Source organism: Cherax quadricarinatus, chromosome 15, assembly GCF_038502225.1.
Source record: "Cherax quadricarinatus isolate ZL_2023a chromosome 15, ASM3850222v1, whole genome shotgun sequence".
In the NCBI taxonomy this organism is placed as follows: Eukaryota; Metazoa; Arthropoda; class Malacostraca; order Decapoda; family Parastacidae; genus Cherax; species Cherax quadricarinatus.
In genome coordinates this window covers 9,155,150-9,175,599 of record NC_091306.1, presented here as the reverse complement: position 1 = coordinate 9,175,599, position 20,450 = coordinate 9,155,150, and the positions used below count along the sequence as shown (strand labels likewise).

The window sequence follows — 20,450 nt, the reverse complement described above, 5'->3', positions numbered from 1 at the left end:
ACAAGTGGCTTGTCAAGCCAGGTGATCCGGCAGTGGTTCAGGACGGAGACTAACCTCGTTATGGGCTTCCGTTCCTAAATGCGGGTTTTTGGAGAATGTTCCAGCCACTGTATTGTGACTTTACTTTTTAAGATTAAGCCTCAATGATAAAAAAAAAATATTACTTTGGCAAATCTGAAGCCTGTCGATACTGCTTTAGTCCTACTGGTTCATGTTAGGCAGGTATTCATTCAAAATATGCTACAAGTATCTTCACCAGGTGTCAGATCAATTAGGTTGTGATAGATATGTGGGACAGCGGGCCTCCAGCAGCAACAGCCTTGTTGACCAGGCAAGCACCAGACGAGCCTGGCCCATGGCCGGGCTCAGAAAGTAGATTAACTCTCGAAACTCTTCAAAGGTATAGCAAAGGTATATCAAAGGTATGACAGTATCAACAAATTGTGGAAAAAACAAAAACAAATGCAACGTTACGATATTTACTTTTGGGAGGTTTTACCCACTGTATTCTTCAGCTGACTCACGAAATCGTAATGACAATTGCAAACAAACCATACCACGGGTGGGGTTTGAACCCGCGGTCAGAGAGTCTCGAAACTCCAGACCGTCGCTTTAGCCACTGGACCAGTGGCTAACGCGATGGTCTGGAGTTTTGAGACTCTCTGACCGCGGGTTCAAACCCCACCCGTGGTTTGGTTTGTCTTCAGCTGGCCTGAAAAAAGGACCCCAGTGGGCGAAAGATTTCCCATAAATTAAATGCCCCAAGTGTTGTATATAAGTGTTGCACAACCTCCGGTATACACTACCATGAAATAAACAGAGGAAATGCCCCTCACTTTCATCATAACCTCCATTAATTGTAAGTACGTTTGCACTATGGTACCATCTTCTTGGTCATTATTAAACCACGTTACATCGTCGAGCCTCCGAAATATATTTCTGGTCTTCATCGTTCTTTGGTAATATCCCAATATGCTTTTCTATCATTATGTAATGATGCGGTAGAATTATTTCTGGGCTAATATATATATGTATATATGTATGTATGTATGTATATATATATATATATATATATATATATATATATATATATATATATATATATATATATATATATATATATATATATATATATATATATATATACAGAGAGGTACCACCTCTAGAACTGGACTGGGGACCCTCATCCTCAGAGAAGAGAATAAAGGTACCTCAGAGAAAACTCAAGTTTCTCCCCTTTATTAATGACAGAATGCATTGACAGAAAACACAAACATGAATACATTGGTACACTATATCAAAGGTTATGAATCTCCTCCAGCTCCTCCGAAGCCGGACGCGAGCCCAGTATGCAGCAAGCATTTTCCCTCTGGATGGCCACGCTGAGGTGCTGGAACATGAAAGTTGCTGCCCTTGGGTCCCTGGTGGTGTCGATGAGTCTGGAACCCAGTTCTTTAAGAAACGTATGGCATTTTTTTCCCATGATCCCAAGATTTCTGATCCCACTGGGACAAATTGATATTGATGGCTTATGTCTCTGTACTTGCTGATCTTGTACTCCTCCCTGTGATCAGCAGCTCCTCCCTGTCACCGGACACTGTGATAGCTGTAGATGTTAGCCAGCGTCGACACACAGGTATAGTCCCATGCTAAGAGGTTGCCATTCTTTCAAGTAAAGATGGTGATCCCGTCGGGGCGGTTTGGAGGGTTGTGGGTATTGTTGGCTGTTAGTGATCGGGGTTCTCTCTCGGCTGGGCATCCAGCTGTAGCAAGGCTTCTCTTTATGATGTCGTTGATTTCACTGTGTCTTGCGTTCCATAAACACACGAGTGTGTGTGTGTGATATATATATATATATATATATATATATATATATATATATATATATATATATATATATATATATATATATAAATATATATATATATATATAAACACTGATCTCTGGCTGAAGGAGACTCGAACCTACGAACTTTGGAACAAGGTACGCGAATTCCTTGCATTGTTAATATCTCTAGTAAGGCTGATGCATGCAGGGGATGAGATGAAAAGCTGTAAGCCTTCTCCCTGAAAGCTGGCTGCCTTGGATCAAAGTCTAGCGCAAGCTGGACTCCAAGGTATTGGTCCAGTGTGGGTAGATTGGTAAAGCATTGCGTACCTTCCTCCAAGGTTCGTAGGTTCGAGTCTCCTTCAGCCAGAGATCAGTGTTTGTGTATACTTCGCCTGCTCTTGCGAATTCCTTGCATTGTTAATATCTCTAGTAAGGCTGATGCATGCAGGGGATGAAATGAAAAGCTGTAAGCCTTCTCCCTGAAAGCTGGCTGCCTTGGATCAAAGTCTAGCGCAAGCTGGACTCCAAGGTATTGGTCCAGTGTGGGTAGATTGGTAAAGCACTGCGTACCTTGTTCCAAGGTTCGTAGGTTCGAGTCTCCTTCAGCCAGAGATCAGTGTTTGTGTATATTTCGCCTGCTCTTGCAAATTCCTTGCATATATATATATATATATATATATATATATATATATATATATATATATATATATATATATATATATATATATATATTAACAAGTCGGCCGTCTCCCACCGAGGCGGGGTGACCCAAAAAGAAAGAAAATCCCAAAAAAGAAAATACTTTAATCATCATTCAACACTTTCACCTCACTCACACATAATCACTGTTTTTGCAGAGGTGCTCAGAATACAACAGTTTAGAAGTATATACGTATAAAGATACACAACATATCCCTCCATACTGCCAATATCCCAAAAACCCTTCTTTAAAGTGCAGGCAATGTACTTCCCATTTCCAGGACTCAAGTCCGGCTATATTAAATAACCGGTTTCCCTGAATCCTTTCACTAAATATTACCCAGCTCACTCTCCAACAGCTCGTCAGGTCCCAAATGCCATTCGTCTCTATTCACCCCTATCTAACACGCTCACGCACACTTCCTGGAAGTCCAAGCCCCTCGCCCACACAACCTCCTTTACTCCCTCCCTCCAACCCTTTCGAGGACGACCCCTACCCCACCTTCCTTCCCCTACAGATTTATACGCTCTCCATGTCATTCTACTTTGATCCATTCTCTCTAAATGACCAAACCACCTCAACAACCCCTCTTCAGCCCTCTGACTAATACTTTTATTAACTCCACACCTTCTCCTAATTTCCACACTCCGATTTTTCTGCATAATATTTACACCACACATTGCCCTTAGACAGGACATCTCCACTGCCTCCAACCGTCTCCTTGCTGCAGCATTTACAACCCAAGCTTCACACCCATATAAGAGTGTTGGTACTACTATACTTACATTCCTTTCTTTGCCTCCATAGATAACGTTCTTTGTCTCCACATATACCTCAACGCACCACTCACCTTTTTTTCCTCATCATTTCTATGATTAACCTCATCCTTCATAAATCCATCCGCTGATACTTCAACTCCCAAGTATCTGAAAACATTCACTTCTTCCATACTCCTCCTCCCCAATTTGATATCCAATTTTTCTTTATCTAAATCCTTTGATACTCTCATCACTTTACTCTTTTCTATGTTCACTTTCAACTTTCTACCTTTACACACATTCCCAAATTCGTCCACTAACCTCTGCAATTTTTCTTTAGAATCACCCATAAGCACAGTATCATGTATGGATGTATATATATCTATATATATATATATATATATATAGATATATATCTATATATATATATATATATATATCTATATATATACATATATATATAATATATTAACCAGGAAGTAATTCTATCGCATCATTACATAATGACAGTGAAGCATATTGGAATCTTACCAAAGAACGATGAAGAGCAGAAATATATTTCAGAGGCTCGACAATGTTACATGGGTTAATACTGACCAAGAACATGGTACCATAGTACAATGTTCTTGGTCAGTATTACCGCTACATAGCTTGAAATACTCCGCTCTCAAGATGTCGTGTTTTTTTTTTCAATACTTTTGGTGCTATTGTGTTCTTCGCTCACTTCGTTGTTATTCTCATTGAATCTATTGTTATCTCTACGTTTTCCTGTCTGTACTGTCACTTTCCTTCGGATTTGGTTGTGAAGTAACTTCAGCTCTGTTTTGTCTAAATTTTTGACATTCTCCGAAATTATGAAAAATGGTACAGAACACCAAGAAATTGAATAGTAAGACACATGTTCAACAGTTGGATGTTTTTATTGTTGACTGGAACGTTTCGCCTACTCAGTAGGTTTCTTCAGTCAAATGCAAAGAGAACAAATTGGAGGCAAGAAGCGTATAGCATCGAGGTGAAGATGATGTGACCAGTCCTTCAACCTTGGAGAAATAATTTTGAGGCGGTCAGCCCCTCAGAATGGAGAAAAGTTCAGCTTCATAGTCAGTGATGACATCTCTCAGTAACAGATGGAAAGAAAATAATTGATTCATCAGCAAATTTCCAGTATCGAGAAAGTTTATCGATTAATTTTTGTTGTTGTAGCGAAGAAACTACAGTAAGTCCTTTTGTAAATCTCCTCTGTGTTGAGCGACTTGTTTGGTGCGCAAATGCAATTGGAAAAGTCCATCGAAAAGTAGAACGTCCTTCATAATACGCGTTATTCAGTTTTGGATGTACTTCCTCAATTGCATTTACAAAAAATAATACTAATATAGAAAGGCTTTATGATAAGTTTATATAATTAGAAGTGGGAAGCTTGTGCCACGAAAACCAAGAATATACTGGGATTTTTCTGATGGCAAGTCTTGGGCTTATCCATAATTCCTGGACTCTCCATCAGGAAACCTGACGTAATGCTAACAAACATGACCTAGACGGTCACTATAAAATCCCAGGGAAAGGTAGGGATCTCAACATTCCCTTCACTGGGTTTACCAACTTCCCTACAATATTACTGCTGCTGACAAACCCTGAAGGTAGGAACGAGAAGTATCCTCCAAGCACACAGAACCCGCAAACACTTGACGAACCTTCAAAGTGACTATAATGGACACTTGTTGATTAATTGAGTTCTTCAGTATATCAAAATATACAGTCTCTCTTAACACTGTGGATTTCCCCAATTCCTCAAACACTTGGTAAGCCAGATCTTTATATATGTCAGTCTAGTCCTAAAATACGCAAAAAATGTCATAATGTAGATACACAGATCTAATTAGGTATTACTGGAAGAAGTCCAATCTTTTTTAAACTGAGACTTACGCTAGTGGTCCGTGCTGGCTGGCTGCTTTAATGGGTTTAAAGGCTGTCGACTATACGAGGGTCATTAAGGCTGCAAGTAACCTCTTCACCACCACGTCAGGAAAGCATTAAACCCTAAAATCGAGTTTGAGGTAAACTCTCGGTATATTTACACTGAGAGATACTCACCTCTCGGTGTATGTACACTGAAAGCTGAAAAACGTTTGGAGTATATAAACTGAGGCATACCTCTCGGTGTATATTTACCTGGAGTTTACCTGGAGAGGGTTTCGGGGGTCAACACCCCCGCGGCTCGGTCTGAGACCAGGCCTCACAGAGATACAAACCTACTGGTGTATATACATAGATAAGGACCTCTCATTTTTTTGTATACTGAGGGGTGGGGGTATCAGAATGACAGGGAAATATAGCATTTGTTCCTACTCTGTAACTATCAAATATAATAACAGCAGCACACTACTGATGTACCCAATTTTGCTAGATTAGAAAAACAGAAGCCTCTTTGTGTACATTCACAGATCTACACACATATTAGAGTGTTGACACGGATATGTACATTTCTCCGTGTACATATCCTTGAAACGAGTTCTGATTTTGACAAAAAGAAAATTCAAATCTTTCTGTATGAAATCCTGATTGAAAATGCTCGTGTTTATTGTATCTATTGATATATTAACATCATATTGTTATATATACTCCCATTGTTATATTTTCAATAATTATTATACTTATTGGTATTGTCGTAACATGGAAAATAATAAAAATGTGGTCTTTCATTGCTTTTAGCAATGCTTTTGTTTAGTCAAGTAAAGCAGCAAATGTTTTGAACAGTTTTATTAATGATATGAAATCAATTCATAATTTAAGCACGGTACTTGTTTCTTCTATGTTCATTTTACGGTTGTAAGAATGAATTTAGTGCTTGTCATGGCTGAGAACATACGTTGATTTATCATGACTGAGGATATTTCATGTGTTTATTATGACTGAGGATATGCGTAATGTTTATTATGAGTGAGGATATGCGTAATGTTTATTATGACTGAGGATATGCGTAATGTTTATTATGATGGAGGTGATAAATAGTGTTTATTATGACTGAGGATACACGTAGTGTTTACCATGACTGAGGATATACGTTGTGTTTATCATTACTGAGGATAAACGTAGTGTTTATAATGACCTGAGGAGACACATAATGTTTATCATGAACATACTCGTAGTATGATCGAAGAACATGCACGTAGTATCACTGGAGAACATCTATCAGAGATCCGAGACGCGCTCAGATCATCTTCACTTTCAGAGTGTCATGGGTGGAGAGCAACCATGTCCGGAGAGATGGGGCGGACGATTGACCTGACCAAGTTTCTGCTCACACTAAGTCTCATCGTGCCTTCCACACTGCAGCACAAGTTCAGGTGAGGAGTCTACCTACACTGCAAGTAAATTTATCTATTTGCATGGTAATCTGCCTCATAATGTGCTGAAACCGTGTGGATTATCCAGCACAAGTAGCGGAAAATGAGAGGTATATAACCGGCAATCAATTTGAGTAGAATACATGTACAGTTTTCTGAATGTTTTATCTGTACTACGCTTCACTTGCTTAAGCTCCGGGCGAGCGAAACGTAGCCTAAATAAAATACTCCGCGCGTTGAGTGTGTGCCCCTTTATAGCCTAGACTTGATCCCCGGGATTAGTTTAGCTGTGTTGTGCGATGTTACATCCACACACTCGTGCACACGCTCTCATTCATACACTCACACCCACACACTCACGTCCATACACTCACACCCACACTCTCACACCCATACACTCACATCCCTCAAAACAACATACTCCCACACCTTCACACTCAAACACTCACGACGTTAAGACAACTAATTCAAGTTTCTCAACTTCTTCCCCTTATCCCTCAATATAAAAAAATAGTCGAATTTTTTAAACTACACAAATTATGTCTGGCATTTATGTTGATTGATTATGCTATACTCACTATTAACGATAGTTTTACCAGGAAGAAAGAAAAATATCCAAGAATATATCTGCAGAAGAGAATATTCAGTATTTTGGACAAGGTATCGCCTGACTCTCTCTTATATTGTTCCCTTAGGTTAGGTTAGGTAAGGTTCGTCAGGAAACAGGACAAGTGTTTCCTGACGCGGGTCTTAGATGATGACCCACCTTTGGAGCTTTGGTCATCTGACCGAGGCCTTCCGCTGGCTTACCGGTCCACCCCTTTAAAAATAATGATATAATTAAATATTGTTCCCTTCTATACTGGAACAGCCTGTATACCTTGCAATGATGATCCTTATACAATACAATATATATATATATATATATATATATATATATATATATATATATATATATATATATATATATATATATATATATATATGTCGTGCTGAATATGTAAAACTGGTCAATTAGCAAGAAATCATTTAAAATTAAGTCCTTTCTAAAATTTTCTCTTATAAGTTTAAAGATATACTTTTTTGATTAATGTTAACGTAAAAAATTTTTAATTTTGCACCGAAAGGATCTTAGAAAACTTACCTAACCTTATTATAACAACAATAATTTATTTTTGCCTAACCCAACTAAATATATTTTAGATTTGTTTACAATAATTTAATACTAAACAAACACAATCAAATATATTTTTTCCGTTAGGCTCAGAATGATTTTGGCGAAATTATTGCATACACAAATTTTAACTTGTCCTATATGGCAAGATGAGCGTTGCTATTTAAGCAACGCTCATATATATATGTATATATATATATATATATATATATATATATATATATATATATATATATATATATATATATATATATCTATGTAGGTAGTAGGTTGGTAGACAGCAACCACCCAGGGAGGTACTACCGTCCTGCCAAGTGAGTGTAAAACGAAAGCCTGTAATTGTTTTACATGATGGTAAGATTGCTGATGTCTTTTGTCTGTCTCATAAATATGCAAGATTACAGGTATGTCTTGCTACTTCTACTTACACTTAGGTCACACTACACATACATGTACACATTTATTTATACACACTCATCTGAGTTTTCTTTGATTTTATATTAATAGTTCTTGGTCTTATTACTTTTCCTTTTATATCCATGGGGAAGTGGAATAAGAATCTTTCCTTCGTAAGCCATGCGTGTTGTAAAAGTCAACTAAAATGCCGGGAACAATGGGCTAGTAACCCCTTTTCCTGTAAAGATTACTAAAAAGAATAATAATAAGAAAATTGTCAAAGTGGGAAGTCTGAATGTGCGTGGATGTTGTGCAGATGATAAGAAAGAGATGATTGTGGATGTTATGAATGAGAAGAAGCTGGATGTCCTGGCTTTAAGTGAAACAAAGCTGAAGGGGGTGGGAGAGTTTCAATGGAGAGGAATAAATGGGATTAGGTCACGGGTTTCAAATAGAGTTAGAGCTAAAGAAGGAGTAGCAATAATGTTGAAGAATAAGCTATGGCAGGAAAAGAGGGACTATAAATGTATTAATTCAAGCATTATGTGGAGTAAAATAAAGATTGGATGTGAAAGGTGGGTTATAATAAGTGTGTATGCACCTGGAGAAGAGAGAAGTGTAGAGGAGAGAGAGAGATTTTGGGAAATGTTGAGTGAATGCGTGGGGAGTTTTGAATCAAGTGTGAGAGTAATGGTGGTTGGGGATTTCAATGCTAAAGTGGGTAAAAATGTTATGGAGGGAGTAGTAGGTAAATTTGGAGTGCCAGGGGTAAATGTAAATGGGGAGCCTTTAATTGAGCTATGTGTAGAAAGAGATTTGGTAATAAGTAATACATATTTTATGAAAAAGAGGATAAATAAATATACAAGGTATGATGTAGCACATAATGAAAGTATTGGTGGATAAAAGGTTGATGGGTAGGCTCCAGGATGTACATGTTTATAGAGGGGCAACTGATATATCGGATCATTATTTAGTTGTAGCTTCAGTTAGAGTAAGAGGTAGATGGGAAAAGAGGAAGGTGGGAACAACAAGTAAGAGGGAGGTGAAAGTGTATAAACTAAGGGAGGAGGAAGTTCGGGTGAGATATAAGCGACTATTGACAGAAAGGTGGGCTAGTGCAAAGATGAGTAGTGGGGGGGTTGAAGAGGGTTGGAATAGTTTTAAAAATGCAGTATTAGAATGTGGTGCAGAAGTTTGTGGTTATAGGAGGGTGGGAGCAGGAGGAAAGAGGAGTGATTGGTGGAATGATGAAGTAAAGGGTGTGATAAAAGAGAAAAAGGTAGCTTATGAGAGGTTTTTACAAAGCAGAAGTGTTATAAGAAGAGCAGAGTATATGGAGAGTAAAAGAAAGGTAAAGAGAGTGGTGAGAGAGTGCAAAAGGAGAGCAGATGGTAGAGTGGGAGAGGCACTGTCAAGAAATTTTAATGAAAATAAGAAAAAAATTTGGAGTGAGTTAAACAAGTTAAGAAAGCCTAGGGAAAGTATGGATTTGTCCGTTAAAAACAGAGTAGGGGAGTTAGTAGATGGGGAGATGGAGGTATTAGGTAGATGGCGAGAATATTTTGAGGAACTTTTAAATGTTAATGAAGAAAGAGAGGCAGTAATTTCATGCACTGGTCAGGAAGGTATACCATCTTTTAGGAGTGAAGAAGAGCAGAATGTAAGTGTGGGGGAGGTACGTGAGGCATTACGTAGAATGAAAGGGGGTAAAGCAGCTGGAACTGATGGGATCATGACAGAAATGTTAAAAGCAGGGGGGGATATAGTGTTGGAGTGGTTGGTACTTTTCTTTAATAAATGTATGAAAGAGGGGAAGGTACCTAGGGATTGGCGGAGAGCATGTATAGTCCCTTTATATAAAGGGAAAGGGGACAAAAGAGACTGTAAAAATTATAGAGGAATAAGTTTACTGAGTATACCAGGAAAAGTGTACGGTAGGGTTATAATTGAAAGAATTAGAGGTAAGACAGAATGTAGGATTGCGGATGAGCAAGGAGGTTTCAGAGTGGGTAGGGGATGTGTAGATCAAGTGTTTACATTGAAGCATATATGTGAACAGTATTTAGATAAAGGTAGGGAAGTTTTTATTGCATTTATGGATTTAGAAAAGGCATATGATAGAGTGGATAGAGGAGCAATGTGGCAGATGTTGCAAGTATATGGAATAGGTGGTAAGTTATTAAATGCTATATAGAGTTTTTATGAGGATAGTGAGGCTCAGGTTAGGGTGTGTAGAAGAGAGGGAGACTACTTCCCGGTAAAAGTAGATCTTAGACAGGGATGTGTAATGTCACCATGGTTGTTTAATATATTTATAGATGGGGTTGTAAAAGAAGTAAATGCTAGGGTGTTTGGGAGAGGGGTGGGATTAAATTATGGGGAATCAAATTCAGAATGGGAATTGACACAGTTACTTTTTGCTGATGATACTGTGCTTATGGGAGATTCTAAAGAAAAATTGCAAAGCTTAGTGGATGAGTTTGGGAATGTGTGTAAAGGTAGAAAGTTGAAAGTGAACATAGTAAAGAGTAAGGTGATGAGGGTATCAAATGATTTAGATAAAGAAAAATTGGATATCAAATTGGGGAGGAGGAGTATGGAAGAAGTGAATGCTTTCAGATACTTGGGAGTTGACGTGTCGGCGGATGGATTTATGAAGGATGAGGTTAATCATAGAATTGATGAGGGAAAAAAGGTGAGTGGTGCGTTGAGGTATATGTGGAGTCAAAAAACGTTATCTATGGAGGCAAAGAAGGGAATGTATGAAAGTATAGTAGTACCAACACTCTTATATGGGTGTGAAGCTTGGGTGGTAAATGCAGCAGCGAGGAGACGGTTGGAGGCAGTGTGGAAATTAGGAAAAGGTGTGGAGTTAATAAAAATATTAGTCAGAGAGCAGAAGAGGGGTTGTTGAGGTGGTTTGGTCCTTTAGAGAGAATGGATCAAAGTAGAATGACATGGAAAGCATATAAATCTATAGAGGAAGGAAGGCGGGGTAGGGGTCGTCCTCGAAAGGGTTGGAGAGAGGGGGTAAAGGAGGTTTTGTGGGCAAGGGGCTTGGACTTCCAGCAAGCGTGCATGAGCGTGTTAGATAGGAGTGAATGGAGACGAATGGTACTTGGGACCTGACGATCTGTTGGAGTGTGAACAGGGTAATATTTAGTGAAGGGATTCAGGGAAACCGGTTATTTTCATATAGTCGGACTTGAGTCCTGGAAATGGGAAGTACAATGCCTGCACTTTAAAGGAGGGGTTTGGGATATTGGCAGTTTGGAGGTATATGTTGTGTATCTTTATATGTGTATGCTACTAAACTGTTTTATTCTGAGCACCTCTGCATAAACAGTGATAATGTGTGAGTGTGGTGAAAGTGTTGAATGATGATGAAAGTATTTTCTTTTTTGGGATTTTCTTTCTTTTTTGGGTCACCCTGCCTTGGTGGGAGACGGCCGACTTGTTGAATATACATACATATATATATATATATATATATATATATATATATATATATATATATATATATATATATATATATATATATATATATATATATATATATATATATATATATATATATATATATATATACGTCGTGCTGAATATGTAAAACTGGTCAATTAGCAAGAACTCATTTAAAATTAAGTCCTTTCTAAAATTTTCTCTTATACAATTAAAGATATATTTTTTCATTAATGTTAATGTAAATTTTTTTATTTTTCTCCAAAAGAATCTTAGAAAACTTACCTAACCTTATTATGACAAGAACAATTTATTTTAGCCTAACCCAACTAAATATATTTTAGATTTGTTTATAATAATTTAATACTAAACAAACACAGTGAAATAATTTTTTTTCGTTAGGTTCAGAATGATTTTGGCGAAATAATTGCATACACAAATTTTGGCTTGTCTTATATGGCAAGATGAGCGTTGCTATTTAAGACAAGTTCTGCCTATTCGGCACGACATATATATATATATATATATATATATATATATATATATATATATATATATATATATATATATATATATATATATATATATATATATATATATATATATATATATATATATATATATATATATATATATATGCAATAAGATCACAGTTAACAGGTGATTTCAGAATATGGAAAACAACCACTGTGAAAGAATAGTGAAATTCCAATCGCTTTCATGACTACTCACATTATCAAGGAACAATAAGAGTAATGCATCAAAGGAAGGCATATAAAGGGTCTAGACCACACGTCACCATCACATCCCACAATAAAACAACACCTGACGCGCGACGACACGCGACTCATATGAGTCACGAAGAATCTACCTCTGCACCTAACGATGAATCTACCTCTGCATCTAGCACACGAAGAATCTACCTCTGTATCTAGCAAACGAAGAATCCAGCTGCATCTAGCACCCGAAGAATCTACCTCTCCATCAATGGGCTTTGCATTATAATGTTTAATGATAGGCTTTAGACGATAGGCTATAATGATGTGTACTAAATGATGAATGATATGCTTTGGATGGTAGGCTGTAAAGGGATATTCTCTGAACTGGACAACAAGCCTTGAATGAAAGGCTTTGAGTGACAGGCTTTTAATGATAGGTCTTGAATAATAGTCGATGAATGATAGGCTTTGAATGATAGGCTTGAAATGATAGACTTTATATGATACTTTAAATGATAGGCTTTAAATGATAGGCATCGAATAATAATCTTTGAATGATATTCTTTGAATGAAAGACTTGAAATGACAGACTTTTATAATTCTTTACACGATTTATCATTCTGGTCTTGGTAGAGAAGAGTGTCCGTGTGCCACACTGCCACAGCAGGAGGAGCTCTCCCTTCGTCAGGTGTACGAGAACGTCACCACCACCAGAAGACATACTCTTCACTGCTGTCCTCACATCCTCCTGGGCTTTCCCCTCAACCACTACGGCAACAACACCTTCAATATCACCTGGTGAGAGAGAGTGTTCTCCGTGTGGGCTGGTAGTGTTTGTGTTGTGACGGCTGACAGTGAACCCTGGTAGTGTTTATAATAATAATAATAATAATAATAATAATAATCATCTGGACATTCTGAAGTTGTTTACATTAGCTTCAAGGGCAATAGACGATAGATTTTAGTATTATCACAATAGATAGTGTATTGTTTGCTTGTCTGTCCAAGTCTTGATAATACCAGTAACAAGACTTATAATCAGACTTGTAACCACGTCCGGCCGACAGCGGTGAGAAAAACAATAGCAATGTTGTTTTATTGATACAAATCATTCGCTTTGAACAGAGCCACGTCAGCTCACACAGGGCGAAACATTGTTCCAATAAAGGCTTCTTCTGTAAAGTGAGTCTGCTTACTAGTGGCGAAAGTTCAGTCAGTGAGGCTAAACAACTCTATTGAATGTTTATAAATCAGGATAATTCTAGCAAGGGAGTCATATGATTCGAACTTGTTACCAGCTTGTTTAATAGGTAGATTCTGTAATTCATCAGTTTAATATGTAAATGAGTAGTGAATCATTTGATAGGTAATTATTGGCTCGACTGCTCAGTGGATGATCAAAGCTGCTTAACAATTGTAATCAAACGAGACAAAAGATACTTTTTTTAATTACAAAAATTAAAAGTGTTTATAATTTCAATCATTTTTTGCAAATAATATCAGTTATCTACCTGACTGAAACATAAACTACTCTCCCTCACTGGAATACAAACTATTCTCCCTGACTGTAACACAAATTATTCTCCCTGAATGGAACACAAACTACTCTCCTCGACTGGAACGCAAATTAGTCTCCCTCAATGCACCTCAAACTGTTCTTCCCGTGCTGCAGGTCTTTCAAGGGCAAGACGTACCCGTGGGGACGAGAGACGAGCACCTTCAAGGAAACCTACTGCCAACTGGAGACCCTGGAGACCGATGAGGCCCTGCCGACGGACGAAGGTCACTACACATGCACCGTCACCGCCTCCAACCGCACCTCCGTCACCAGGAACATCAGTCTCTGTGTTAACAGTAAGCATCTTTGACGACCTGTGGAGGCGAGCCAGCACACGGGTTAACTCGCCCACACCTTAGTATTGTGTACCAAAACAATGTTGCCCTTTCTGGTATTCAACATACAATTCAGTATGCCAAACATCCACTGGATAAAAAATGGTGAAATTCCAAGCGCATTCGTGATTTCTCTCATCATGAAAGCGCTTGGAATTTTAATATTTTTTTTTCAGAGTGGTTGCTTTACATATTGTGATATCACCTGTGTACTGTGATCTTATTGCACACACACACACACATTATATATACATGTATATATATATATATATATATATATATATATATATATATATATATATATATATATATATATATTTTTTTTTTTATTATCACACCGGCCGATTCCCACCAAGGCAGGGTGGCCCGAAAAAGAAAAACTTTCACCATCATTCACTCCATCACTGTCTTGCCAGAAGGGTGCTTTACACTACAGTTTTTAAACTGCAACATTAACACCCCTCCTTCAGAGTGCAGGCACTGTACTTCCCATCTCCAGGACTCAAGTCCGGCCTGCCGGTTTCCCTGAATCCCTTCATAAATGTTACTTTGCTCACACTCCAACAGCACGTCAAGTATTAAAAACCATTTGTCTCCATTCACTCCTATCAAACACGCTCACGCATGCCTGCTGGAAGTCCAAGCCCCTCGCACACAAAACCTCCTTTACCCCCTCCCTCCAACCCTTCCTAGGCCGACCCCTACCCCGCCTTCCTTCCACTACAGACTGATACACTCTTGAAGTCATTCTGTTTCGCTCCATTCTCTCTACATGTCCGAACCACCTCAACAACCCTTCCTCAGCCCTCTGGACAACAGTTTTGGTAATCCCGCACCTCCTCCTAACTTCCAAACTACGAATTCTCTGCATTATATTCACACCACACATTGCCCTCAGACATGACATCTCCACTGCCTCCAGCCTTCTCCTCGCTGCAACATTCATCACCCACGCTTCACACCCATATAAGAGCGTTGGTAAAACTATACTCTCATACATTCCCCTCTTTGCCTCCAAGGACAAAGTTCTTTGTCTCCACAGACTCCTAAGTGCACCACTCACTCTTTTTCCCTCATCAATTCTATGATTCACCTCATCTTTCATAGACCCATCCGCTGACACGTCCACTCCCAAATATCTGAATACGTTCACCTCCTCCATACTCTCTCCCTCCAATCTGATATTCAATCTTTCATCACCTAATCTTTTTGTTATCCTCATAACCTTACTCTTTCCTGTATTCACCTTTAATTTTCTTCTTTTGCACACCCTACCAAATTCATCCACCAATCTCTGCAACTTCTCTTCAGAATCTCCCAAGAGCACAGTGTCATCGGCAAAGAGCAGCTGTGACAACTCCCACTTTGTGTGTGATTCTTTATCTTTTAACTCCACGCCTCTTGCCAAGACCCTCGCATTTACTTCTCTTACAACCCCATCTATAAATATATTAAACAACCACGGTGACATCACACATCCTTGTCTAAGGCCTACTTTTACTGGGAAAAAATTTCCCTCTTTCCTATATACTCTAACTTGAGCCTCACTATCCTCGTAAAAACTCTTCACTGCTTTCAGTAACCTACCTCCTACACCATACACTTGCAACATCTGCCACATTGCCCCCCTATCCACCCTGTCATACGCCTTTTCCAAATCCATAAATGCCACAAAGACCTCTTTAGCCTTATCTAAATACTGTTCACTTATATGTTTCACTGTAAACACCTGGTCCACACACCCCCTACCTTTCCTAAAGCCTCCTTGTTCATCTGCTATCCTATTCTCCGTCTTACTCTTAATTCTTTCAATTATAACTCTACCATACACTTTACCAGGTACACTCAACAGACTTATCCCCCTATAATTTTTGCACTCTCTTTTATCCCCTTTGCCTTTATACAAAGGAACTATGCATGCTGTCTGCCAATCCCTAGGTACCTTACCCTCTTCCATACATTTATTAAATAATTGCACCAACCACTCCAAAACTATATCCCCACCTGCTTTTAACATTTCTATCTTTATCCCATCAATCCCGGCTGCCTTACCCCCTTTCATTTTACCTACTGCCTCACGAACTTCCCCCACACTCACAACTGGCTCTTCCTCACTCCTACAAGATGTTATTCCTCCTTGCCCTATACACGAAATCACAGCTTCCCTATCTTCATCAACATTTAACAATTTCTCAAAATATTCCTTCCATCTTCCCAATACCTCTACCTCTCCATTTAATAACTCTCCTCTCCTATTTTTAACTGACAAATCCATTTGTTCTCTAGGCTTTCTTAACTTGTTAATCTCACTCCAAAACTTTTTCTTATTTTCAACAAAATTTGTTGATAACATCTCACCCACTCTCTCATTTGCTCTCTTTTTACATTGCTTCACCACTCTCTTAACTTCTCTCTTTTTCTCCATATACTCTTCCCTCCTTGCATCACTTCTACTTTGTAAAAACTTCTCATATGCTAACTTTTTCTCCCTTACTACTCTCTTTACATCATCATTCCACCAATCGCTCCTCTTCCCTCCTGCACCCACTTTCCTGTAACCACAAACTTCTGCTGAACACTCTAACACTACATTTTTAAACCTACCCCATACCTCTTCGACCCCATTGCCTATGCTCTCATTAGCCCATCTATCCTCCAATATACATCTATCCTCCAATATACATATATACATATATATATATATACATATATATATATATATATATATATATATATATATATATATATATATATATATATATATATATATATATATATATATGTGTGTATATATCGTGCCGAATAGGCAGAACTTGCGATCTTGGCTTAAATAGCAACGTTCATCTTGCCACATAGGACAAGCGAAAATTTGTGTATGCAATAATTTCGCCAAAATCATTCTGAACCTACCGAAAAAAATATTTTTCACTGTGTTTGTTTAGCATTAAATTACTGTAAACAAATCTAAAATATATTTAGTTGGGTTAGGCTAAAATAAATTGTTCTTGTTATAATAAGGTTAGGTAAGTTTTCTAAGATACTTTTGGTGCAAAATTAAAAATTTTTACATAAACATTAATGAAAAAAATATATCTCTAAACGTATAAGAGAAAGTTTCAGAAAGGACTTAATTTTAAACGAGTTCTTGCTAATTGACCAGTTTTACATATTCGGCTGGAGCTGGATGAGATTTTCGCCTTATAATCGGTGATACACACGTAACAACATGTACGTTATATGCCACCTTTATATCAACAATGTATCTCTTAAATCTTCTGTACCATATTATGTAATAAAATATTCCTATTGGTAAAAAACAATATATTAAAAGATGGGGTGGTAGGGGAAGTGGAATATTCAAACAGCTTCAGGAAGAAATCCAAATATTCTTCCTTGAAGCCTTTTTATCCACTTCTCCGAGGCTATGGGTCCCACAATTTACACCAGAGGTGGACCCCATCCTATATATATATATATATATATATATATATATATATATATATATATATATATATATATATATATATATATATATATATATATATATATATATATATATATTTCCCCGACGTCAGTGCCGGGTACAAGGCATATGTATTTAATATGCAACATGTAAATACACTATGTGTAACACACAGACTAAACATTCCGCTGGTGATTCAAGCTACCAGTAATGTCTGCGCTCCGATGCACGTATTGGCCAATAAATTAATTAACTGTTTGTAGTGTTTTGTGACAACAGCGCCAGTCATCAATTTTGTTCCTGTCAACTGAGTGCCAATATTGTTCAGACATGAGCATCATTTAATGAAAGTAAATTAAAAAAAATAATAAGCGTTTGTGATTTTCGCCTGTTTAAGTTTATTGATTATAGAGAAGTGCTCTGATTGTCTGATTGTACAGAAGTGCTCTGATTGTCTGATTGTACAGAAGTGCTCTGATTGTCTGATTGTACAGAAGTGCTCTGATTGTCTGATTGTAGAGAAGTGCTCTGATTGTCTGATTGTACAGAAGTGCTCTGATTGTCTGATTGTAGAGAAGTGCTCTGATTGTACAGAAGTGCTCTGATTGTACAGAAGTGCTCTGATTGCACAGAAGTGCTCTGATTGTACAGAAGTACTCTGATTGTACAGAAGTGCTCTGATTGTCTGATTGTAGAGAAGTGCTCTGATTGTACAGAAGTGCTCTGATTGTACAGAAGTGCTCTGATTGTACAGAAGTGCTCTGATTGCACAGAAGTGCTCTGATTGTACAGAAGTGCTCTGATTGTACAGAAGTACTCTGATTGCACAGAAGTGCTCTGATTGTACAGAAGTACTCTGATTGTACAGAAGTGCTCTGATTGTCTGATTGTACAGAAGTGCTCTGATTGTACAGAAGTACTCTGATTGTACAGAAGTGCTCTGATTGTACAGAAGTACTCTGATTGTACAGAAGTGCTCTGACTGTACAGAAGTGCTCTGATAGTACAGAAGTGCTCTGATCGTACAGAAGTGCTCTGACTGTACAGAAGTGCTCTGATTGTACAGAAGTGCTCTGATTGTACAGAAGTACTCTGATTGCACAGAAGTACTCTGATTGTACAGAGGTACTCTGATTGTACAGAAGTGCTCTGATTGTACAGAAGTGCTCTGATTGTACAGAAGTGCTCTGATTGTACAGAAGTGCTCTGATTGTACAGAAGTGCTCTGACTGTACAGAAGTGCTCTGATTGTACAGAAGTGCTCTGATTGTACAGAAGTACTCTGATTGTACAGAAATACTCTGATTGTACAGAAGCGCTATGACTGTACAGAAGTGCTCTGATTGTACAGAAGTGCTCTGATTGTACAGAAGTACTCTGATTGTACAGAAGTGCTCTGATTGTACAGAAGTACTCTGATTGTACAGAAGTGCTCTGACTGTACAGAAGTGCTCTGATTGTACAGAAGTGCTCTGATTGTACAGAAGGGCTCTGACTGTAGAGAAGTGCTCTGATTGTAGAGAAGTGCTTTGATTGTACAAAAGTGCTCTGATTGTACAGAAGTGCTCTGATTGTAGAGAAGTGCTCTGATTGTACAGTAGTGCTCTGATTGTAGAGAAGTCCTCTGATTGTACAGAAGGGCTCTGATTGTAGAGAAGTGCTCTGATTGTACAGAAGTGTTCTGATTGTAGAGAAGTGCTCTGATTGTACAGAAGTGCTCTGATTGTAGAGAAGTGCTCTGATTGTACAGAAGTGCTCTGATTGTAGAGAAGTGCTCTGATTGTACAGAAGGGCTCTGATTGTACAGAAGTACTCCGACTGTAGAGAAGGGCTATGATTGTAGAGAAGTGCTTTGATTGTACAGAAGTGCTCTGACTGTAGAGAAGTGCTCTGATTGTAGAGAAGTGCTCTGATTGTAGAGAAGTGCTCTGATTGTAGAGAAGTGCTCTGACTGTAGAGAAGTGCTCTGATTGTACAGAAGTGCTCTGATTGTAGAGAAGTGCTCTGATTGTACAGAAGTGCTCTGATTGTACAGAAGTGCTCTGATTGTAGAGAAGTGCTCTGATTGTACAGAAGTGCTCTGATTGTACAGAAGTGCTTTGATTGTACAAAAGTGCTCTGATTGTAGAGAAGTGCTCTGATTGTAGAGAAGTGCTCTGATTGTACAGAAGTGCTCTGATTGTACAGAAGTGTTCTGATTGTACCGAAGTGCTCTGATTGTAGAGAAATGCTCTGATTGTACAGAAGTTCTTTGATAATAGAAAAGTTATGATAATAGAGAAGTTTTGACAAAATAGAAGTTTTGATAATAGAGAAGTTTTGACAATAGAGAAGTTTTGATAATAGAGAAGTTTTGACAATAGAGAAGTTTTGACAATAGAGAAGTTTTGATAATAGAAAAGTTATGATAATAGAGAAGTTTTGACAATAGAGAAGTTTTGACAATAGAGAAGTTTTGATAATAGAGAAGTTTTGACAATAGAGAAGTTTTGACAATAGAGAAGTTTTGATAATAGAGAAGTTTTGATAATAGAGAAGTTTTGACAATAGAGAAGTTTTGATAATAGAGAAGTTTTGACAATAGAGAAGTTTTGATAATAGAGAAGTTTTGACAATAGAGAAGTTTTGATAATAGAGAAGTTTTGACAATAGAGAAGTTTTGACAATAGAGAAGTTTTGACAATAGATAAGTTTTGACAATAGAGAAGTT

The 20,450-nt window shown here is 37.9% G+C and overlaps 1 protein-coding gene across 1 annotated transcript in view; it reads left to right on the top strand.

Annotated features, from left to right (window-relative positions):
* The window catches only part of LOC128692017 (interleukin-1 receptor accessory protein-like 1), a 50,340-nt gene that overhangs the window by 11,521 nt on the left and 18,369 nt on the right, over positions 1 to 20,450 (top strand). The window contains exons 2-4 of the mRNA XM_070085125.1: positions 6,519 to 6,633; positions 13,018 to 13,182; positions 14,057 to 14,238. Of these exons, the coding sequence (XP_069941226.1) occupies positions 6,542 to 6,633; positions 13,018 to 13,182; positions 14,057 to 14,238 (439 nt within the window). The 5' untranslated portion in view covers positions 6,519 to 6,541. The remainder of the gene's footprint in view (positions 1 to 6,518; positions 6,634 to 13,017; positions 13,183 to 14,056; positions 14,239 to 20,450) is intronic.